The 24,408-nt window shown below is 43.2% G+C and overlaps 1 protein-coding gene across 2 annotated transcripts; it reads right to left on the bottom strand.

The window, feature by feature from the left end:
* Positions 1 to 457: 457 nt before the first annotated feature.
* SART3 (spliceosome associated factor 3, U4/U6 recycling protein) lies at positions 458 to 23,308 on the bottom strand. 2 transcript variants are annotated; one of them, XM_034790948.1, is made up of 19 exons: positions 23,114 to 23,308; positions 20,628 to 20,754; positions 19,744 to 19,848; positions 17,854 to 18,038; positions 16,763 to 16,868; positions 15,525 to 15,649; positions 12,870 to 13,025; positions 11,790 to 11,928; positions 11,247 to 11,354; positions 10,734 to 10,811; positions 10,143 to 10,201; positions 9,216 to 9,325; positions 8,658 to 8,770; positions 8,113 to 8,189; positions 6,656 to 6,824; positions 5,347 to 5,807; positions 4,336 to 4,488; positions 2,195 to 2,382; positions 458 to 1,470 (listed from the first exon to the last, which is right to left on the bottom strand). In XM_034790948.1, the coding sequence occupies exons 1-19, from the start codon at positions 23,291 to 23,293 to the stop codon at positions 1,290 to 1,292; spliced, it is 2,820 nt and encodes a 939-aa protein (XP_034646839.1). In that variant the 5' UTR covers positions 23,294 to 23,308; the 3' UTR covers positions 458 to 1,289. The 2 variants fall into 2 exon arrangements, with proteins under 2 accessions (XP_034646839.1, XP_034646840.1); XM_034790949.1 differs by having other exon boundaries at positions 5,347 to 5,804.
* Positions 23,309 to 24,408: the final 1,100 nt, after the last annotated feature.

Genomic DNA, 24,408 nt, shown 5'->3' with positions numbered 1-24,408 from the left:
TTTGCATTTGTCCTTAATGAATTTCATCCTATTTACTTCAGATCATTTGTCCAGATCATTTTGAATTTTAATCCTATCCATCCGCAAACTTTATAAGTGTACTCTCTATGCCATTATCTAAATCACTGATGAAGATATTGAACAGAACCGGACCCAGAACTGATCCCTGCGGGACCCCACCCGTTATGCCCTTCTAGCATGACTGTGAACCACTGATAACTACTCTCGGGAACGGTTATCCAACCAGTTTTGCACTGACCTTATAGTAGCTCCGTCTAGGTTGTATTTCCCTAGTTTATTTATGAGAAGGTCATGTGGGACAGTATCAAACGCTTTACTAACATGTACATTAAATGAAGGGATCTTGTGAGAAAAGCTAGGTATCAATATCATACTGCTACCTTACGGTAAGTGCAAATCAGACACCATATCTAAACAAAAGCGACAGTATTTAAAAAAACCTTTGAGAACTTTAGTTTAATAAAGCAATAACTCGCACTTCACATTGTGTACAAAACAAAATTCAAGAAGCAAACCATACAGAAACCAACTGTCAAGACATGGAATAGTCATTTAGCAAACAAAAGGTAAAATGGTCCGCAGTAGCATATACAGCTTTTACATGAAACAAAGTTACCAGCTCTAATGTTGTTTATGAAGCTTAAAAATAATAGTTTGAATGTCATTTACAAATACACAATATAAAAACAGACCAACTTGAGCGGAACATCGATTACATTTTTATAGAATTCCCTCCCCTCTCAATACTAAAATAGGCCATTGTGGTGAAGTTACTAGCATCTGCCATACGAACTTTTTAAATGGAAGGAGGTGTACGGGCCCATGACTTCTGAAATAAGTCAGTGTGTGTTTAAGATGGGTTGTATGTTGCCACAGAGGCTGTCTACCATCACCAACCAAATCCTGGTGACCAGTGGGGCTCTACAATCACACCATTAAGCTTTCATTCAACTGTCTCATTCTTTAAAAAAGTAAAAAAGAATACTCCATAAAACTTCATATTGTACCCAATCTGTAAAGTGAAGATTCCCCCCCATTACCCTCAATATGAGGGATCATTTAAAGCCATTTTACCGGAACAAGAAACATACCTCTTTGCTCTCAGAGAAAAAACAAACAACTGGATTTGTACAGCCCCATTCTGGATCTCGGTGAATGCAACAGTGCAGAGAAGTATTTACACATGAGTGTGATTGGCTGTTTCTCTTGCTAGCATAAATAAGGACACAACATGGCTTCCAAAAAGGCATTTCTCATTTTACTCTTGCTCACTTTTCCAGTAGCATCCTGGCAAAATCAGCATTGGACATCTTTTTAGGCTCCTCAGTGGCTACAGATGAAGTTGCTGGTGAATTCTGAACCATCCCATTCTCAGCCTTTGTCACAAGATTGCTCTGGCGTTGTAATGCACGAGGCACCATGGAGAGCTGAGTTCTGCCCTTCCCCCGTCTAAAAAACCAAAAGGCATGTTTGAGAACATCAAGGAGGTTTTTTTGGGGGGGGGAGGGGAGGGTTGGTACATTACATTTGAATCAAGAGGAAAGAAAAGGTTTGTTCACCACAAGGAACACCCATTTAACTATTGTTCCTTTCTCAGTTGTTTTATTACCAGGCAATGCAGTGTTTACGTTGCTTTCATTTTGTTGCCCGTTGAAAGAGTGTATTTTAGTGCTGGCAAAAGGCACCAAGCCGGACAGCCCAGGAGACTGAAGTCTCCTATTTATCCATTGAACAAGTACACAGCAGCAGCACACCCCTGGTCTACTAGCGTGCCTTAAACCCTTATCTGTGGGAGCACCTTTCCGAGATGAAAGGAGAGCACAGCCTTCCTGGCCAATTTGCCAAGACTGCCAATAGCAGATAATTCAGGCCAGTTTTGTGCTCAGATGTTCACATCAGAGATTATCACCAGAACAGCCATCAACACCATGGTACCTTTCAGTCACTGCTGCACTGGGTTGGATTTGAACTAGCAATCTGGAAGTGGGAAGTGTCTACATCCTATTACCAACCCTGTGAATCCGCCACACCCTAAACCATAACAATAAGGCACTTCTCTAGCACCTTTCAAACATTATCCTCACCTGTCCTGGGTGTGGTTCCTAAGTATCCCTGTGTTACACACCTGATGTTTTCTAAACACCCCCAAGCAATGCGTGCCATGAATACTTACGCTCCATAAATCTGTCGTGGTACCATGGACTGTGAGGCTCTCCCTGCCTCAGGTTTGTCAGGGAATTTTCGGAGAGGTGGATTACTGATTGCCACCTTGATGACATTTTCCTTAATTGTCAGCCCATCCATTTTCAATACAGCCTGCGAGGCCTGCGCTTCATTTTCGTACTCTACATAGGCCAGGCCCTGAACAAGGAAAACCCAGAGACAAATAAGGTAAGTGTCAGTGTATATGTTCTGCATGACAGCTTCTGCACAGATCGTAGTCAACTGAGAGGACTGAAGTGACAATAGTAGGTTATAGACATGACATATGGCTGAGATGAAGTCCCACTCTTCATGGTGAAACTGCAGGTGTGAAGAATTCAAAGCTATATGGCTGTCTAGAGAGCAGAGTCTTGCTAACTGCTACTCATGAGACCCCTTTTAATTGACAATGTATTTTGTACATTAGCAAGTACGTAACAGTCATTCGAGCGCTACACCAAAGAATGCTGTCTTAGTAGTGAGACCTCACTGCAGCACTCTAGGATCTGCAACCAGGCTGAGACCATAGGGTTGGAAAGAATCATCAGAGTTACGGGTTAGCCCAGTGAAAGTTAGTGAGAGTCTAGGCATCTCTAGCTAGCAGCTACAAAGGCAAGATCTACATGGAATCTGCTGCAATTCTTTACTGGGTTAAAACTTCCACTTAGGAAATCAGGTCCATTACCATATACCCTATAGTTACTTTAGTTTCAAGAGCAGCCAATCTATTTTAGGCAACACCATCAACACTGAATGGTAGAAGTGGTCTCTGAAGGGTTGGAGAAATTTGTCCCACAAACCACATGGGGATACTTTTAAGTCGTCAGCAACAAAGCATTCCCCATAGGCAATGGTTCTCTGTGCAGGTTTCACTGTATAGCAGCTGCTAACCACGCTGCTGATGGTCCCCATGGGTGAGAGTTTCCCCACTCATTTCAAATTAAACATGGGTAAGGAGAGGCTGCATGGAGGCACTTCCTCCCACACAACGCAGGAGATTTCTAGCAGCTGTCACTGCATAGTAGGCCAGTGATACTCGCAATGATTTCACAACGTGCAAAACTATGCCTTTCTAATTGTGTTACCATTGCTCTTCAGGCCCTGTAGTTTATATGCACTTTTAAGGCTGGATAATCTTGGGAGGACACATCATTCTGGACCATACAAATACATCCAGTTTTAAATGTGACCTTGTTTAAGCTATGAATGATTAAATATATTCTATGGCATTTAAGTAGGAATCCCAGCTCAAGCCAAGCTCTGCACATACCCTGAAAAAGTAAGTGAAGCAAGTGAAGAGCATCAATTACAAGACCTGCAGTGAGAGCCATTTTTGAAAGATTATGTTGCTTTAAAATGGATTTTCAAGCTTGTAGTACACACAACATACGCATGATTAGCAGGACGACAGCTGTTAGAGTGACTAGCACTTAATCATGTCTATTTGAGACAAGTGTGGGAGGGTAACATTTTGAGGGAACAGCAGCTGATTTAAAATCTCTCCTTTAATGAATGTCCTTAATTTGATACAAAGGCAAATGTAATAAAATCTGTCATGAGATGAGGTGGCTAATTCCTTACTGCCACATCCATTGCTAGAAGACATATTGAGAGATCACTAGAGTCAAAGAATTAAAAACAACTGAAGTCGTTTTAAAACTAGTTATGATCACAGCCGTATTTCCATATAATTACATCAGAAGGATACTGTTGTGTGAGATCAGTTTAAAAAAAAAAAATACAGATTCTTCAGACTACCAGCGCCTAGTACTAGAATTGAAAGTTCTACAGAACATCTTTTTCGCCCATTTATACTCATACTTTTTCCATTTCACTTAATTTGGGCAAGACAGACTGACTCAGTTTCATTTTCTGGGGCTCATGCACTAGCATGAAATGTTTGGGTTACAGATACTGCAAAAAAAGGTATAAATTTAAACAAGCCTGGTTTTGGATTAAGAATAGCTGGTGAAAACATTCCAACTCCCTTGTTTGGTTTGAAACAGAAAATCTATCTTTTGGACCCAAAATATTCAAGAGTTTCCCTTTGAAGTTTCTTTTAAAATTTAGATTAACGTTAACATTAGATTAACATGAGTGCTGGACACTTACCTTAGGTTTCCCAGCTCGATTAGTGACTAGCCTAATGTCTTTCACATTTCCATGTGCTTTACACATCTCCTCCAGCTCTTCTTTGGTGCAGGAGAATGGCAAACCAGAAATAAATAGTTTATGCTTCTCTAGTGCAGTGCTGTACCTGAACACCTGGGGTAAAAAAGGGACATTAATTCCTGTCCAGTTGCAGACATTCAAAGAATCTATGTCCAACTTGCGCCATAATTTCAGACCATTAAATATTAGTATGAGATCGGGGTTGTGTCTTATGTGATTATAACAGCACTTAACACAATAGGGCCTGTCTTGATTGGAGCTCTTAGGCACTACAACAATACAACTAATAGGTACGCACTTCTAAGAATTCAGTCTGCTCTAAGCAAGCAAAGGTTTCACCCCAATGAGTCTCTACAATATTATAGGTCTGCTCCAAGTTCAGGACGAGTTTCCCTGTGTCTTCATGCTATATTTTGAGTGTTAAAATAATATAGGATATCCAGCTAGTGTAGCAAGTTGTGTGTGCGCACACACGCATTGCATCTAACACAAAAACATTAGCAAGATTTTAAGGATACTGAATATACTTCAACGGCTGTCAGCTGCAGTGTTGATGTGCTTCACAAACACTGCACTTTGGGATCATGCGTGGATCAAAGTTCACTATATACAATACCTGCAAACGGTTACTTCTGCCGCATTTGGCGCAAACCTTTCATAGAATCATAGAATATCAGAGTTGGAAGGGACCTCTTGAGGTCATCTAGTCCAACCCCCGGCTCAAAGCAGGACCAATTATTGATTATCTATTGTATCAAAAGGTGTCACCGACATGCACTGAGCGCATCTAGTGCGGACATTTCTCAACGTCAATTCTGGACTGCCAGTATGAAGAGGTTAGTGCAGGGTTGATCATTAGGAAGGATTATTGAAGGGACTAGACATGCTGCTAGTCTTCCTATGCAATCTCATCAATAAGGTTATTTATTGAATGATTAAGAAGTATTGTACCTTAAAATCTGGATTCTTGTTCTTGTCAACACAGGGAGACACAAACATTGGCCTCCCCTCCACAATCCTGCGATCCAATCCCAGGGCCTGTAGAGCTGATTTTTCATCCACAAATTCTACATAGCAGTAGCCCCGGAAAGTCCCCCTGTTAGAAAATATGGGGCGGATTTCCACCACTTCCCCACAGCTCTCAAAGAGCTCTTTCAGTTTCACTTCAGGGTCTGCCATGCTATAAGAAAGATTGCTGACAAAAACAGTGACGTTATCTTTAGCACTGTCATGGAGAACTCTGGGAGCTTCTTTTCGGCTTGCGGCTGCCTTTTCCTTTTGTTTAGAGGAAGCAGCTGGTCTCGCAGGTGTACTTCTTCCAAACAGGCCGGTTTCTACCTCCATATCTTCCACCTCTTCTTCAGCACGCGCACTGTCACCATCCCCCTTGTGTCTCTTGCTGGGCTGCTCTGCTGTTTAGTGAAACAAACCATTTCAAGCTTTTAGACGTTCTAGCAAACAGCAGGGTTTTATTTACATAGATATTAAGGGAAAGGCTGCCTTCCTCTAACAGCCTGATCCAGGGAAGCGCTCAGCACCAGGAACTGCAGGTGCAAAATAAGATCCTAACACAAAGAAGAGCAATCCTTTTGGAGTTAAAGAGATATGGACTGCATGCCTAGGACAGTGAAGGCTTTAAAGGGACACAAGGTTAGCAGTCACATTTTTCCACTTACTATCTCATCACACACACTGTAACTATATGCATGATCATGTGTTTTTCCCTCTCCACAAATAAGCGGGTAATAGCATTCTTTTCAAAATGAGCAGTCTTCTGAAACCACCCTGAGTGAGGCTGTATATGCATGTTCCTCCCTCTGGGAGACTTTCCACAAGAGACATTTGTTTCAACCTTCTGAGATGCTGTTATAAATACAGGAAAATGCAGATGGTTTGAATAGCTTGGAGGACATACATAGACTCAGGGAAAAAATAGGGAGATTTCAGCTAATTGGGGTTTACATGCAATGAAATAATTGTATAAGCCAGGAAACACATCTAGTGAGCGCTCTTTTAAACTTATTTCAATTATTAAGGTAATGTAAGTGTTCACTCCCTATTTCATTTTATGATCACTGACGACCAAACAATGCAAAGAGACAGTTTTGTGATTGACACATGGAGATAAATTAAGATCCCTTTGGAACACAGGGAACCAAGGAGACCCCAGCCAGATTTCCTTGACCTGTGCTGACTGCAGAGAGGCAACTAAAAGTCCTGCTGTCTTAAGTTGTGAAAAATTTTAAGCTACAGTTTGTACCTTCCTCCTCTTGCCCCCACTCTCCGTCGTCGTCATCTTCGACTTTGCGTTTGTCTCCAGGTTTCATTTTTTTAGCCTTTTTGGAAGCTTTTTTCTCAGCCCGAGCCTGCTTTCGTTGTTCAGCTTTTTCTTCTTCCTGCTTCACAAGAGCCGCTTCCTTCTCAGCAGCCTGGAAACATTGGGGAGTTTTGTCAGTCACTACAAACTGAAGCAGATTTTTTCTAAAGCACTGCTTTGTAGACGTATGCTGCATGTATCTATAGCAATGAGAAATAGATTCTTCCACTAAGCTTTATACACACAGCTCGAGTGGGAGGATCACTTAATAATTATATCTTAACTGGTCATTTCTATAGTTTTAATTGTCATGTTAATTTTACCTCTTCACAAGTATCAACTAGACATCCAGTGCAGAAGAAACTAATTATATCAACACACTAAGAAGTTAGCAGTTTTTAGGGTATGGCTATACTAGCAAGTTTCTGCACAAGAAGTTATACCACTTTTATTAAAGCGCTGGAATTAAACCGCTGTTGCGTGTCCACACTGTGTTCCTTGTGACAGTGGAGCGCAGCCACATTAGCAGCTCTTGCAATGGCAACGAGAGCAGTGCATTGTGGTAGCTGTCCCACTGTGCAACTGGCCGCAGAGTGCTTTGGGAAGGGTTTGCAATGCCTCATGGGGCAGGCACAGCATCACATGATGCAGGTTTCCCAAACCCATTGCTCCATGGGCCTCCTACTACATTGCCAGCTGCTTTTCAACTGAAAGGGGAATTGGGGGAGGGAGAGACAGTGTGTTTTGGGGGACAGAGAATGTGTCAGCATGCTGTCTTGTAAGTTCAGACAGCAGCAGGAAGCAACCAGTCCTGAGACAGGGGGAAACCCCAACATCAGCCCGTCTCCCTCCCCAGGCACGCCTCTGTGTTCAAAGGCAGGAGCATTCCACATTAATGGTTTGCTTTGTGTCCCAGAGCAGATCAGCACACAATGGCTGTCAGAAAGGGAGCTTTGAAAGGGGAAAGGCACGTCTCCAGGCCAGCCAAGTTCAAAACAATGAGCAGGGCAGTCACTTGAGGGATTAAGGGACACTTCTGGAGGCCAATTGATGGCTTTCGGCTGTGTAAACACATTACAGCGCAAATACAGCGCTGGAGCCTCTGCGCTTTAAGGCTTATGACTCTCCTCGAAGTGGTTGGTTTTTTTTGCAACGCTGCAACTGAGGAGTTTCTGCGCACTAGTGGCTTGGCAGTGTGTACACCTCAGGAATTACACCACAGAAAGCTGCTTTACTGCGCAGTAACTTGCCAGTGTAGACAAGGCCTTAGTCTTGAGGATATTTCAAGATCATTTGTGGGGCTTGACAGAAGAAGCTTAAGTCAAAACACTCCTGTAAAGATGACCTTGGAATAACTATTTCCTATTCATTTCTCGGATAGTTCACAAAGAAATTCTGACCTTTACTCTCTGTTCATTAACTCGAGCTAGTCTATTTTCTGTTTTTTGAACAGCTGCATCCCAGTCTTCTAAAGTGCCTATAGGATACAAAAAATGATTTTTACTCTTCCCATAATTTGGGAAAAAATACATTTACTGAAGTAAGAATGAAACACTTGAAAATATCCCTCAATATTACAGATCATTAGACACAACGCAAAAACGAAGTCCTAATCTATCTAGTGGGCTTGAAAAAGCTTAGAATAAAATCAAATTCAATGGAAGCCTTTTATAGGCTGTGATGCAAAGTGCACTGAAGTCAATTGAAAGAATCCCATCTGGATCAGATCCACCATGAAGAATTTTTCCTGCCCAGAACTTCCCTGAAAATAGAGGTTTCTTGCTAAAGTTTAAAAGGTTGAAGCAAATGCACTGTACCAGAACAATACAGGACTACCGTTCTACTTCACCACTAGCTTACAGTTCACTACATAAGAGTTCCCTGGGCAATAACTTCGGACTTAATAAACCAAGAAAGTGACCCGATAGTGAGCTATAGAAGTTACCTTCTATCCTCTCAAGAGATAGCAGCACCTCGCAGACATGCTCTGGATAGTCACTTGTGCACTGCACAGCTCGATGCAAGGCCTTTCTACAGTGCTGGGTATCTCCATGGGCCCTGAATTGGAGAAATTAAGGAGCACTTATATTTGCTGCTTTCACTCCCAGATAACACGTATAACCCATTATTATAAAACTTAGCAATTCTACAGCATCTTTCCCTAGAACAGCGGTTCTCAAACTTTTGCAGTGATGACCCCTTTCACACAGCAAGCCTTTGAGTGAGAACCCCCCTTACAAATTAAAAACACTTTTTTTATATTTAACAGTATTATAAATGCTGGAGGTGAAGTGTGGTTTGGTGTGGAGGCTGACTGCTCGTGACCCCCCAGGCCATAACCTTGTGACCCTGAGGGGTCCCGACCCCCAGTTTCAGAATCCCCACCCTAGAAGATCTCTAAAGCACTTAAACATTAAAAAAACATGACCACATTGAATCCATACTGCAAATGGAGAAACTGAGGCAGAAATTTAATCACTGCTTCATTAAGTCAAGTCCTTACCGTTCCAAGTTATAGTATTCTAACCACATATTGGCATATTTGGCATTCCCTTTAGTCATAATGCTGTCCCAGAGCTCTCTGGCCTTCTGCATATTGTTACACAGGCGAGCCTAAAAAGGCAACATTAAAAAAATTCAATATAGGTCAGAATCATCCACACACAGCGGAAACCAGAAAGGAACATTCATCAGACTTTGCAAACCTTTTAAGTGCCACATAAGAAATGTCAAAATAAATTATTGCTATTGAAAGCTAACTTCTCCACTTAGTGCTCTTCTCATCCCCATGTTGGCCTCTGGTTGCCAGGCATATTTCAGTTTATACATTATATAAGATCTTATTTAAATATTTCTGAATGTCTTTAATTTCAAATGTTATTAGTGACTGAACACCTTTAAAAATAATGAAACATGAAAACATCTTTCTTCATATTTATACGATACAATAGATGCTCTATTTGAATAGGAAAGTTTCTAAGCCAGTACTACTGAAATGCTCTTCATTAGCACCTTTAATTTGAGGAAACCAAAGCACGTTGTGATTATAATATCCATGCAAGTTAGGCATATATCCCCTTTTATAGGTGGAAAGAAATAAGAGAGAGAGGTGACTTATCCAATGTTGCACAAAGTTGTGGCAAAGCAAGGAACAGAAACCATGAGTCTTGTTTCTATCTGAATCAGACTGCTGCCTACTCAGGGTCTTTGAACTCATGCTTTCAGGTACACCGTGGGTGGCTGATCAGTTTGTAGTGGTTGTGGTGAAATAAGGAGAAAGTGATCTGTATAGTGGAGGCTGACACAAGGGCCCAGGTTTATATAGGTGTACAGAGGAAGGAGTATGTACACCTCTATAAACACAGATTTCTAAAAAGGTAACTTCCACTAGCAACACAATTTAAATACAACAGATTGATGAAAATATTACCTCAATCCTCGCCCAGTTCTGCATTATAGTGCAGGATGGATCCCCACTTTCACTAAAACCTTCAGATAAAAAAAAAAAGCAGAGTTGTTTGACGCATGTTTAAAAGCAATGATTCACAAGCAAAGTATCTGTAACACTACAGTAAAAGACTCGCATTACAGATTCACTATATTTGTGGTCCAAGCTTAAAAACACAGGGGCGGCTCCAGACACCAGCACACCAAGTACGTCCCTGGGGCGGCAAGCCGCGGGAGGTGGCCTGTCGGTCGCTGTGGGGGTGGCAGTCAGGGAGCCTTTGGCGGCATGCCTGCGGGAGGTCCGCCGGTCCCACGGCTTCTGCGACAATTCAGCAGCGGGTACACCGAAGCCACAGGACCAGTGGACCTCCCGCAAGCATGCCGCCGAATCTGCGTTTCCAGCCGGACTTCCCGCAGGCGCGCCGCCGAAAGCCGCCTGACTGCTGTGCTTGCGTGGCAAAATACGTAGAGCCGCCCCGTTAAAACATTATCAGTCTCAACGTAACACGCACAGAATAGAAAATAAGCCATTTTGGAGTGAAAAGAATGAGAATATTTCAAAGCTCTGACTTACGTTCTTCCACCTCTTGTTTTAAATATTCCACTGCACGTGCAAATGCAGACCTCAGCTCTTCTAGTTCTTTACTTGAGTCTTTAGAAAGATAGAGAAATATATATCTGCACCTTAAAATAATGATTTCCATTTCCTTTAGCCTACTATGGTTTCTTCACTAATGTCCAGCACAAAGAAGAAATCCACTTTCACCAACAGAAATTGTTTTTTCAAAAAGCATTTTTCACTTCAGCAGAAGTCATTGCATATGGAGTTTAAAAGGACAAATAGAGCCACAGGAGATCGAAAACAGAGAAAGAATTTTGGGACAATCTATTCAACTAGGAACTGATTTAGTGAACTGTACAAGTTGTGTTTTAATAAATGCCAAATGACTATTTCCTCCACAATTAATAACATCTTAAACAATTATTAGAGGCTCTTTAAGAAGAGTATATTGCCATTTCTAAAGGCTACACAGAGCAGAGAATTTAAACTAAGGTGAGTTACTCTCATAAGTTTATATATAGTTACCTTGTGTAAAATCCACCCTTCTTCTTAGATAATCAAGATATGCCTGCCAGATTTCTACATAATCCGTAGCCTGAATAAAGCCAGCATTCAAAGCCTTTTCAAAGTTTTCTAGGGGAAAAAATAAAAGCAAACATGTATTTGCTTTTGTTCCCTTTGCCAATAACTGGAGTTAATAGATTGGGGGATGGGAGGGGGATATTTCTGTGGTTTTATGAACCAAAAGTTACACTTCAGAAAACTGAATGATGCAGTGGAACCTGTATATAATAAATTCTGATTTGGCAAATTAGTAGGAAAATTGCAAATTTGTTTCAATTCAGTAATGTGCAATTATGGTTATAACGAAACCTCAGTTTAAATGTGAAATTGTTCCAGGAAAGAGACTTTACTGTAAAATGGTTCCACTGTGTTTCCATTAATCCAACCTAGTTTTAGAGATATTTCAGAATGGGTTCAGATTCCTTGTTGAATACTGTGCACATCACCATTCGTCAACAAGAAAACATCCTGGTCCGGACACTAATGCCAGCAGTATTTCCTTACCAGAAACAATCTGATGATCAACTCTGTGCCTCTCCATTGCTAAAAGGTACCGATTCCACAGCCCGACAGTCCAGGGACAATTCCTAACAGCTCGATCATGTGCTGAGAGTACCAATTCTTTCACTTTCAACTGCCGGTCCTAAAATAACCACACAATTAATTAAAGGATGCAAAATAGCTCACTGTTCCTCTCATTAGACAGCCACCATCACAGATAGATACAATATTAAAAAAAAAAAAATTGCTGACTTCAAAAAAAAAAAGCATGTTTTGATTTCGCATAAAAGTTTGAGAATTGTAGTTTCAAGTTGAGCACATCAAAAGGGAGAGGAGATATGCTACAGTGAAACAGGGTATAACGTTGGTCCCACTTTCAATGAACACAAACCATAACCAATCAATTAACCCATTCTGCTATGCTACCAGACGGAATGAGACAGATGTAATAAAAGCATTGACTGAATCCCCAATAACCCCTTAGTCACTTAGAGGGCAAGACAGAAAAAATAATTTAGCCTCACAGCATAAGACACCCCCTTTAAGGGAACTAGGTATAGCACCTGTGCCTTACTCAATACCTTCCAGGAGGGAAGAATGGAGACTAGGAAGCAGCTCAGTATGGGTATGTCTTCGCTGCAGAGTTAACCTGGGCTCTTACTTGGGTGTTGCCTCTAACCGCCTTCCCATCCACACACAAAACACATTGGGATGGACCAGAGGGCAGGACCCAGTTTACCTGTTCTGATCAATGTCAAAGCGTATCTGTGTTTGAACAAGAAATGCATCCCTGAGAAAAGGGAAAGAGATACTGGTGAAAACTTCATTGATGCAGCTTAGGGTGACTAGATAGCAAGTGTGAAAAATCGGGCAGGGTGGGGGGATAATAGGTGCCTATGTAAGGCAAAGCCCCAAATATCAGGGCTGTCCCTACAAAAATCAGGACATCTGGTCACCTGTCTGGTTAGCTGGCCTGACAGCTTACATGAAAGGAGGAAACTGAGGCAGAATCCAACATAGAATCCAAGTAGACACTTATGGCTACAAAATAGGGTAAAGATCATATTCTTCTGCTTTCCTTACCAGATACTGATTGTAACGCGCCCACAGATCAGGCACAAGGCAGTTCTCAGCCAGGGCACGCTCATAGATTAACTGAATGCGAGCTGGATCCCCTGCTTTCATTTCAAAGTCAATATAGGCTTGATATTCTGCTAGCTTTGGTGTTTCAGCAACCAGCTAGAACACAAACATGAGTACAAAAAGGAAACAGAGTCGGGAAAATAAGCAGATCAACCTTAAATCAAAACAGCATTTTACAGGCCAAGAACAATATTCTGAAGAACAAGTGTTTAGCCTCAAAAACATCAGCAGATCTGGGAGAATCCTAAGCAGTGGAACTGGATTCTGGCCTTTGATTTTCACTGACCTCTGAATACATGTCAGGCTCTGAGAGGGTTCAACTATACAATTCTATCCCTAAGAGATCACAAGGTCTGGAAAACTAACAAGAATTCTGATGGGCACCATAGGGATATTGTAGAGTGAATCTTGATGCAGGTGTCACTGTATGGGGCGGGGAAACTTTTTGGCCTGAGGGCTGCATTGGGTTTTGGAAATTGTATGGAGGGACGGTTAGGGGAGGGGGGTGTGGCCTCTATCCAACTGCCCTCTATCCGACCCCCCCCGCTCCCTGCCCCCTTACCGTGCTGTCTGGAGCACCGGTGGCGCTAAAGCCACTCACCGCGCAGCACAAAGCACCAGGTCAGGCCAGGCTCTGCAGCGGCGCTGCCCCAGGAGCTTGCAGACCCACCACCCAGAGCACTGCGCCGGTGGCGGGGCAAGCCGAGGCTGCGGGGGCAGGCGTAACAGGAAGGGAGGGGCCGGGGGAGAGCCTCCCGGGCCAGGAGCTCAGGGGCCAGGCAGGAGGGTCCTGCAGGCCAGAGTTTGCCCACTCTGGTATAGACAGTACTATTTCAAGCTGCTATAAAATTCTCAACAGTGTCTATAATAATACAAACAACTGGAAAGTTTCCCTTACGTTGCTTACTGCTGAAAAGGGTTTTCAAAGTCACTGGTTTACTTTTACTGGTGATTTTGTCCTCACCCACAACTATTTCACATTTGGGGACAATATATACCTTCAAGTCAGCGGCACTGCTATGGGTACCCGCATGGCCCCACAATATGCCAACATTTTTATGGCTGACTTAGAACAACGCTTCCTTAGCTCTCGTCCCCTAACGCCCCTACTCTACTTGCGCTACATTGATGACATCTTCATCATCTGGACCCATGGAAAAGAAGCCCTTGAGGAATTTCACCATGATTTCAATAATTTCCATCCCACCATCAACCTCAGCCTAGATCAATCCACACAAGCGGTCCATTTCCTGGACACTACTGTGCTAATAAGCGATGGTCACATCAATACCACCCTATACCGGAAACCTACTGACCGCTACACTTACCTACATGCCTCCAGCTTCCATCCAGGACACACCACACGATCCATTGTCTACAGCCAAGCTCTAAGATATAACCGCATTTGCTCCAATCCCTCGGATAGAGACAAGCACCTACAAGATCTCTATCAAGCATTCTTAAAACTACAATACCCACCTGCTGAAGTGAAAAAACAGATTGACAGAGCCAGACGAGTACCCAGAAGTCACCTCCTACAAGACAGGCCCAACAAAGAAAATAACAGAACACCACTAGCTGTCACCTTCAGCCCCCAACTAAAACCTCTCCAGCGCATCATCAGAGATCTACAACCTATCCTGAAAGATGATCCTTTACTCTCACAGATCTTGGGAGACAGACCTGTCCTCGCTTACAGACAACCCCCCAACCTAAAGCAAATACTCACCAGCAACCACACATCACTGAACAAAACCACTAACCCAGGAACCTATCCTTGTAACAAACCCCGATGCCAACTCTGTCCACATATCTATTCAAGTGACATCATCATAGGACCTAATCACATCAGCCATACCATCAGGGGCTCGTTCACCTGCACATCTACCAATGTGATATATGCCATCATGTGCCAGCAATGCCCCTCTGCCATGTACATTGGCCAAACCGGACAGTCTCTACGCAAAAGAATTAATGGACACAAATCTGACATCAGGAATCAAAATACTCAAAAACCAGTGGGAGAACACTTTAACCTGTCTGGTCATTCAGTGACAGACCTGCGGGTGGCTATATTACAACAGAAAAACTTCAAAAACAGACTCCAAAGAGAGACTGCAGAGCTAGAATTGATATGCAAACTAGACACAATCAACTCCGGTTTGAATAAGGACTGGGAATGGCTGAGCCATTACAAACGTTGACTCTATCTCCCCTTGTAAGTACTCTCACACTTCTTATCACACTGTCTGTACTCGGCTAGCTTGATTATCACTTCAAAAGTTTTTTTTCTCTTAATTAATTGGCCTCTCAGAGTTGGTAAGACAACTCCCACCTGTTTATGCTCTCTGTATGTGTGTATATATATCTCCTCAATATATGTTCCATTCTATATGCATCCGAAGAAGTGGGCTGTAGTCCACGAAAGCTTATGCTCTAATAAATTTGTTAGTCTCTAAGGTGCCACAAGTACTCCTGTTCTTCTTTTTGCGGATACAGACTAACACGGCTGTTACTCTGAAACTTGGTTTACTTCTGTGGTTGTTGTTTCTAAACAGGTTGTTTAGTCTCACAACACATGCTTAAAATAGTTACCAGTGCCTCTTCATACGGTTTACTCTTTTCCATCTGCTGCAGTGCTTTCTTGTAGTTCTTTATTACTGCTTCGGGTATCGGATCCTCTGACCATTCTTCATATTCAGCATATGTGGCTTCCATGTCTATTAATATATACAAAGAGCCAAAGCAACTGAAAATTATTTTACTAAGTAATCTGAAGGTAGCACCATGAGTTTTGATGCTGTCATGTTTGTATACTTAGTTGTAAAGTTTGGCCAGTTGGTTAAAGGGCTGAGGTAATAGTTCCTACATAGTGCAATCTAATTCAAATTCAAGATGAACTGTTTTTAAAACATCAATGGTTTTGAACAAAAACACAGCAGGATTACTCTAAGGCTTTAGGGAAGAGAGAGAACAAGCCAAATTGTTTTCGTGTGCAAGTCAAAAAAAGTGAGAGAACTGTGTTTATCTGGGTTTGGCTAGACTCTTAAAGGAAGAGGACACAGAGGGTACCAAGTGAAAGCATGATGGAGCTGGCAACCTTAATGGACATTAGGGGGAACACCAAAACCTAAGATAAAGCAGCAGCTAGTATGTATTCCCAACTATCAACCTAGGCTCTTACATAAAGCTGGTCGGGAATTTTTCAACTAAATTTTTTTTTAACCTGCTCCACATTAGGCAGAGCAGGGACCTGAACCCAGGTCTCCCACATTCCAGGTGTGCGCCCTAAGCAGCAGGCTATTGGCTAGTTTAGGGTGCAGGCTCTCTTTTTTTTTCCCCCTCTCCTGGAAAAACCTCAAGAGGTCTCCGTTTTATCCTGGTGGGGAATGGAAAAAATGGCTGAAATCTCAAAAGCTTTAGTGGGACAAGAAAACAGTTTCCCACCCAGATCTACTCTTATACCATGCCTATAGCCATGGCATCTTCATGCCTGTCTTCTGTTTAAAAGTTCCTAGTTTAAATTGTAAGACACATTATACCAAAGTATGTAAAGCACTAAAAGATTTGTTTGGCAATATCTATTTCCTTAAGCGTTGCAAAAATCAATCAATTAGTAAGCAAAATATTCCAAACAAAGCAGAGGCACAGAAAGTCTTTGAAGCCCCCAGAATGACACACCCATGACTGATCACTTCAAAAATACACAACGCTTGCAGCAGCATTTTCTGTGGCATGACCAAAAAGGAGAACCCAGTGGCACAATCACTGCCCAACTCAAGGAGGACTTACAGCCTTATTAATGCAGTCTTCTCAAGTTCATAGACTCTTACCTAGCAGCGGGAGCCCCAGCTGGCGCCTAAACAGCGTGTGGATCTTCTCAAGCTGTGCACAGAGCGGCTGCTGCTGTTCAGGGGAAGGAATACTGCCAGCAGCTGGCTACAAACAAAGATATACTGAGCATTACCCAACTCCCTTGGGTCCTGGGTTGATAAACAATAAACCCAAGTGCAAGTCTACATAACAGAGATCTCAGATCTTTAAAAAGCAGACACGACAAACAAGCGTCTCATGTGACAGAACTGTACAAGCGCACAACAGGAGAGCTGCTCAGCCTGGAGGTCTAAGGCATGCAAGTAGCATTTCTCACCAAGAACTGAGATGAACACACATTTGTAAATTATGTTTACAATCACAACAAGCCAATTACAGTACTTGATGTAGACAGTGACATGTGATAATGGCAATTCACAAGCCCAATGTCAGTAACTGCAAGACAGTTTCTAACCTGATTTAATAAATCCCTGAAGTTCATACACAAAATGTATCCTCTAAGACTTCCAGGTACCCTAACAACCCTGACTAAAGACTGGATTCCTTAAGACTATGATCTCCAATTACCCCTATTTAAATAGTGATTAGCATTCGGAGAGTGGCTCTTTCAATGTCTTATTTTGTAAACTACCAAGAAACAGGAGTGGTAATGTTATCAGCCAGACTGTGGGACTATTTTTTTAGGCTTTGTGCTTGCATATTTCAGAGAGAAAATATGCTCTGGAAATTTTATCTGGAATCCAATATGCACGCACACAGAAGAAGAAAATGAATGAAATCTGAGGAAAAAGTAGAAAATCTCCAAAGATAGAAAACAAACATGGGTGAGTTTTGTTGATAAATATTTATTGAGAAAAAACAAGTGTTTAATAACGCCCTATTTGGTTTAATTTAAAGCTATTTTTCTGAGTGTCAAGCCAACGCAAAAGCAGGAAGGAAACTAATATCTGGACTGAGGTTCCTCATTACGTGCATTACAAATGACACCAGCCCACAGCGATGGAACAGATGCATTGATTGTTGAGAGGCCTATTGGAACTAACACCACCATTTGCTCACTCCTTAGATAACAGAAAAATCTGGATTTTACCTGTACTGTTTCCAAGATGGCGTTTTCAAACTCACGGTAAGCTTCCCAGATTGCTGTTCCTTTTGTCACATGTAAGCCAACTGCAGTCAGCGCTCTTTCGAAAATTGAGCGAACTTTCTCAATCCCGCCTTCCTCACCGATGCCACCGATCGAATACTGAGCATACTCGAGCCAGATTTCAGGACCTAAACAAAAGTCATCAGAAACAATGAAGTAAAATCTTCTTCTAGGAAAAAAGTCTCCCTTCTACTTCCCAAATCAAGTGTTTATAGCATATACACAGAATCTTTCATACTAACAATATACTTTCCTTGCACCCTACACTTCCACAAAGGAAAAGAGAAACTAAAATATTCTTTCATGCTGCACTCTTACCCCAATACAATTTGACAGGGTTACTGTCCTAGTGGATAGCAGAGCAGCAATAGACAATATCAACAATTTGACTTTTTGTCCCTAATAAAGACAAAAACACTTTAGACATCTCAAAAATTTTTCATGGGATGGAAAATCCATTTTCCAACTTGCTCTATTCTGTAATGTTTATGAAAACTCCAAACTCTTAATGCCTGCAGGGAAGAGTGGGAGGGGAGATGAGCTGGACATAGATAGGGACAGCACGGACAAGCAAGAAAGGACAAAGAAGTTGGCAGAAGAGCTGCAAAGCAGAGCCAGAGAGCAGGGCGGAGCACTCGAGCTCCCATGTGACTCCATAGCCCTCCACTATGTTCCCAGCTCCACAACAAAACCCAAAGGGCCATTCATCTCCCAAGTTCTATAGGTCCCGCTCCCTCACATGTCATTCCAAATTAGAAAACTAGCACCCTATCTTTCCCTTTAGTTTTGAGTGTTTATTTTTATTGCTCTAATCAAACTATCATAAAACATAGTGTAAAAAAAAAATCAAGAAAAAAAAGTAATGGTCTGTTGGAAATAGAGAAGAAGTGCTGGGTGAGCAATTCTGTCACTTTTCTTGGAGATCAATTCAATTATGGCAGGTCAGAGAATAATTCCTTTTCACATGGTTTTTAGATGTTCAAGAGCGGCTTTGCCTGCAGATCTGAAGAATTAACTATGAAGCCACTACTGACACCTCCATAATATCTGCCGATTCAATTCACAGCTAGCTCCACCACAATACATGAAGCAAACCTGGTTGTTCAGCGCAATAAATGAGGTACTTAGCAGCAGCCATCGCCTGGTGAAGAGGTGCAGACAAGTACCAGATATTTGTCTCTCTTTTAATGAGAGTCCCCGTGGTCCAGCACTGTAAAGCGTAGGCTAGCTGAGGTACTTGGTTAATAAAGGACGGTGTCTTTGTGGGATTAATGGCAACCTACTCTGAAAAAGCTTTCATGGACAGTGGGCACAATGAAATACATTAAAGACAGCAGGAACTAATCAAATAAGGTCTACAGAAAAAATGCAAGGCACTGAAAATAAGCCTTTTAAAAACACTTTCTAAACACGAGAATGGAAGAATTCATTATGGGATACACAATTCAATAGCTTTAGGGAAGCACTCCTCATCAGGTAACAGCATGATACAAAACCAGAAAATGTAGTGTTAACCATCTGCTGCCCGCTGAAATAAATGAAAGGATACAACAGATCTGAATCATTCAATGACTTCTCTCCAATTTGCACAAACTTGAAATCTCAAACTATGTCACCAACAGATTGTGATTTATTACTTTTAAACAGCTTTTCCTCACAGATCCAAATAAATAAATAAATAAATACAACTTTGGGGGAGTATCTTTCATACTAATACTTCTGATCCAGTGTCAGTATTAACCATAAGAAAACACCTTCTTCGGAAAAAAAGAAAGTGATGATTTCAATGCAAAGCTACAACTGTTTATTTTGTAGGATGTATTTGCAACTTACAGATATAGTCTTTCACAGCTCTCTCAAACAGCTCATAAACCTTCTCGCGATCGGTGCTTTCAGAAGCCATTCTTATCTCATCCTTCAACCAGTCCAGCCAAATTTCTGTAAGACAACAGGAACTTTAGAGGTACATTACCAAGAATATTCAAGAGAGTCCAAAAGACAAGAAATTAGTTTAACTTGGCATCACTAAATAGAATTGTTTGAAAATGTGATTTTTTTGGTAACACTTCTTTTAACCTTTACAGTTAGCTACGGTTAATTTTACTAAAGCTTTGGCCAATTTTACCACCATGACACCAAATATATAGGTAAATTTCTATTTGTAAAGGCAGAATGTTACCATGATTCCTATGTGAAAAGAGCATCATTGGTGTCAGTTCAATTCCCAGTGAACAATGGTCCACAGCACAAGGGATCACCAGCACCAATGATACCCTTCTGGATACACTGCAGATGCCAATCATTGAATAGCCACAGAGGCTGTTCTCCCCCTCTCTTCTGGGGCAGGTCCTTCCATGTCAGGGCCAAGACACATCAGCCAGGCAGTGTAGGGAAGCTTACTCAGCTGCTGTCTGTACCATCAATAAACAAATACATTTCTGGCTCCAGGGCTATCTGCAACTTTCAACAGCATCATATTCAGAAGATTACAAAATATTAACCTTTTGGCTGGAGTTTGTATGCTCAACACTGGACATTATAGCCAGAATCATCCACATGACTGTAATCCCCAAAGATGTCTGATTTGGTCTCATGGACTTCATGTTAAAATTCAACACAAATATTTTACTAACTGTTCAGTTCAGCTGCTAAAAACGGGATGGGAGTGGGGGGTTCACAAGGATAACGCTCAAGGGTGAGCTGAAATCATCCTGTACCTTCAGTAAGTGGAAAGAGTTCACTCATCTTCTGGCGGGCTCTTCTAAGCTTTACCAGCTCTCCTTCCTGGCGGAGCAGTTTTATCAGGTCCAAGTGACAGTTATAGTCAAATGCATTGATGGAAAGCTTTAAAAATGAGATTTAAAGAAATGTAAGACAGAGTACATCTAGCAGTTGGAGCAGGAAACTAGGATACAGAACTCCGGAGTTCTATTTTGGACTGTGCCATCGACTCTATGAACTTCAGCATCTCAGGTTATGGCTACACTAGAGATCTTATAGCAGCGCAGCCACATTCAGTCAATGGGAGAGAGCTCTCCATCGATTTAATTAATCCACCTTCAACGAGCAGTGGCAGCTGGTGCTTTGGTCGTCGCTCAGGGGGTGATTTATTCACATCCCTGAGCAACATAAGTTATACCGACCTAAGTGGTAGTGTAGACATAGCCTCAGTCTGTTCATGTCAGATGAATACAATACATACACCTTCCACCGTCCCTCATGGGTAGTGCAAGGTTTCGTTATTGTTTGTAAAACCCAATGAGGGCACAAAATGAAAGAAGTCAGGTTTATAAAGAAGACATAGAGGGTTGAATTAGGCTCTCAGAGCAAGAAACCACTGTTTAATATGTGAATCCTCAGGTGATAAGCATAACAAGCGAGTGCCTGCAAGCCTCACTGAGCAGTTGTGCGTATTGACCAAGTCATCATTTCAATGGTAGAAATGAGGGTATGTATCCAAACTGCGTTAATCTCCACTTTTCAATAACATCGTTTAACAAAACTGAGAATGTGCTCTAGTAAACTAGTATAAAAACCCCAATGAGTTTCAGCTTCCCCTACCGTAACTGGAAATAGCCAACAAAAGCAGTTCTCATCTACAAGATACAGTAGTTCTGAGCTGTTTTCTCAGTGTCTGTCAAGCTCAGAAAAATCCCTAGACTTGTTACTGTAGGGTCCACCTTAAATGTCTGGTGCTGAAATGGACTGCATGCTCTCAAACTATATTAGTCCTCAAAAATTGCTGCTTCTGGCCACAACCATCAATTATTTCAGTCATCAGTGCACAAAGAAACCCCTCTGAAGTTAGCAGCTACTCCATAGTTTGCCATAGCAATTAAATTGCTGAAGGATTACACAATAGGAGTTCTTCTTTACACAGATATAACATTTTCATAATTACCACTCTGAAACTGAGAGCACTTAGCACACTTTTGTAGAAATACTGAGAGTGTCTCCAACTGAAAGGGCTCTGTAGCAAGATGGCCAGAGAAGGTACACTTTTCAATTCTCAAACTAATAGACAACACACACCAAGTTTAGGAACAGTGTAATTTACATACATTTCACATGATTATAACACTTGGAATTTGATACTTGATTTCTTGAAAGCAGTTCCAGGATGTGATCGAAGAAATTGAGACTATACATAAACTGAAAGGAGTTCTTAATCCTTTGCAAGAGACAGCAGAGTTATACAATCCTGGATTAACACTACAAAATGGATATACGTGAAAGGAGAATTACCCATGCCTAAAAGTTTAACCCAGTATACTCACTTTCTTCCACAAATTCACCCATCAATAATACCACATTCCTAGTCGATTGGTTCACAAAAATCTCTCCCTCTCCCCACATGCTAACTATGCTCCCATATTTAATGAGGGGACTATAATACAGACTCCCTCACGTATTTATTCATTTGCTCCATAGAGATATCAATACTTTATTCATCATTTGTAGCCCAGTAGCACCCACAACATGCAAGGACACTGCTATACACACACACGAACAGTCCCTGCCCTAAAGATCCTTACAGATGAAGGCAACGAGCAACACAGAACGGGTGGCGAATGATACTATAAGTGTATGGACATTATAGAAAGTGGTTTTTCTCCTTAACAACACTGGCTAGCCCTCCGCCTCGCTAGCACAGTGATGGGGGCGCAGGGCCCCGGCCGGATGGAACCCAGCCCTCAGGAGCCAGGTCCCATTCACGAGTCCTACAGGAATTGGAAGCCCGGCAGAAAAGGCGCAGCCCCGGATCTCCTGCTCAGGAAGCACGTGGCACTGAGACAGGATTGGGGGGAGATGTTCTCCCGGGGGAGCCAGGAGCAGATGCCAGAATGGCGGCCGCAGCTCCCTCCCGCGGCGGGGGGGGGGGGGGGGGGGAGGATCCACTGTGGAAACCCGAAAGCCCCCCGAGCCACAGTGCCCCGGCCCGAACCCGGGCACGATGCTCTGCACGCGCGAGGCCCCCAGGGCGGCGGGCCGGGGACGAGGGGCTCCCTCCCGCGCCCCCCGAGCCTGGTCCCGCCGCCGCGTTAGCGCCTCAGCCGCGGAACAGAGCGCGCGCGCGCGGAACCCCCCGCGATCCCGACGGCCCGCGCAAGCCTCTGTGCGCGGGGCCGCGGGACGGGACACGCCGAGGCAGGCCCCACGCGGGGCTCCAGGGACTCACGCTGCTCCCCGCCCCGCCCCCTACCTGCTCCTCCAGCCGCTGGATCTCGGCCTCGTTCTCCTTCTCCTCATCCTCGCCGTCCGCCGAGGAGTCCGAGTCGCCCTCGTCCCCGCACTCCCCCTCCGACTCGCGGGTTCCCTCCCGCCGCCCCTCTTCCTCCACCGTCGTCGCCGCTGCCTCTTCCTCGGCCCCGGCCGCCGCCATCTTGTGCAGCTACCTCGGTTGCGCAGCCTGCCGAGCTCGGCCAAGCTGTGGGGCTGCCCCTGGCGCGCCTGAGCGAACCGCCCCCACACAGATGCTGGCCGCAGCCCCGTAGAGAAGGGCGAACGCCCGCCTGGAGCTCGCGCTACACAGTTCCGCGGCAACGGCCGTTTCCGAGTAGGGATTCACGGCCTTCTCGTGCACGGATTCCTACAGGCACCTGTATAGTCTCCTCGGGCCCTGGGCACGTAGGGGCCTTAGGGAAGGTCGCCCTAGCCATGGCTTGACGATAGGGGGAGGACCCAGGCTTGGCCGCCATATTGTGTGTGGCAACAGGCTTAAGAGCTTGGTTGGGCTTTCTGATGAGCTCAGGTCCTGCTGCCGTGTCCCCGCTCATCCTCCCCCCACCACTGCAGGATTCGTCATAATAACTGAAAATTCAGTAAACACGGGGGCGGGGTCCACTGCACAGGAAATTAAATACTCATTACTGTATTTATGAAGTTCCCTCGGCTGCAACACTGGAGATACGGCATGGGAATTAAATATAGTAATGTGTCCTGTGTTTGCAAAGCTCCCCCATCCCACTTGGCCCCTTACTGGGGCCACTGCAAAGAAATTAAAATAATAACTATTTGCAAAGCTCTCCCCATCCTGTCCAACCACGGGGTTCAGGATGCTGTCTAAAAACTGATACAAAAGCAATGCATCATATGATAGCAAGGTCTTAAAGATGTTGGGAATGGGAACATTAATTCATCAAAAAGCTTGATCCCGCGGTTTGCACTCACTCCCCCGAAGCCAAATAAAACAGCCAGTAAGGAACAAAACAGACCAACAGGAGAGCTATTGCATTTAGCTTTCTGATAGTGAATCCTCGCTAGCTAGCTGTCAAACTACAGCACAGTACAGCAAATTGGGGGCGGGGGGACGACACAAATTCAGGCTTGGGATAAACAGCATGCGAGGCAATCATCTGTCAGGGTGAGTCCTGTAGAGGGCTCTGAACATCAGGACAGAGACTTGCAATTGAGATCTGAAGTCACTGGGGAGCCAGTGCCAGAAACAGGCACAGGGTCTGTCAGCATTTGTACCAACTGGAGCTTCTGCAGGGTTTG

This window comes from Trachemys scripta, chromosome 15 (genome assembly GCF_013100865.1).
Source record: "Trachemys scripta elegans isolate TJP31775 chromosome 15, CAS_Tse_1.0, whole genome shotgun sequence".
Classification (NCBI taxonomy): domain Eukaryota; kingdom Metazoa; phylum Chordata; order Testudines; family Emydidae; genus Trachemys; species Trachemys scripta.
This window is presented reverse-complemented; position numbering and strand designations above follow the sequence as displayed.

What these genes read in the sequence shown, in the direction of transcription:
- SART3 (XM_034790948.1), bottom strand. Translation starts at nt 23,293, where the DNA reads ATGGCGGCGGCCGGGGCCGAGGAAGAGGCAGCGGCGACGACGGTGGAG. An exon ending in AAGGGTGGATTTTACACAAG is followed by an intron (nt 10,812 to 11,246) that starts GTAACTATATAT and finishes ATCTTTCTAAAG; the next exon opens with ACTCAAGTAAAGAACTAGAA. An exon ending in GTGGGGGCAAGAGGAGGAAG is followed by an intron (nt 5,808 to 6,655) that starts GTACAAACTGTA and finishes TTCACTAAACAG; the next exon opens with CAGAGCAGCCCAGCAAGAGA.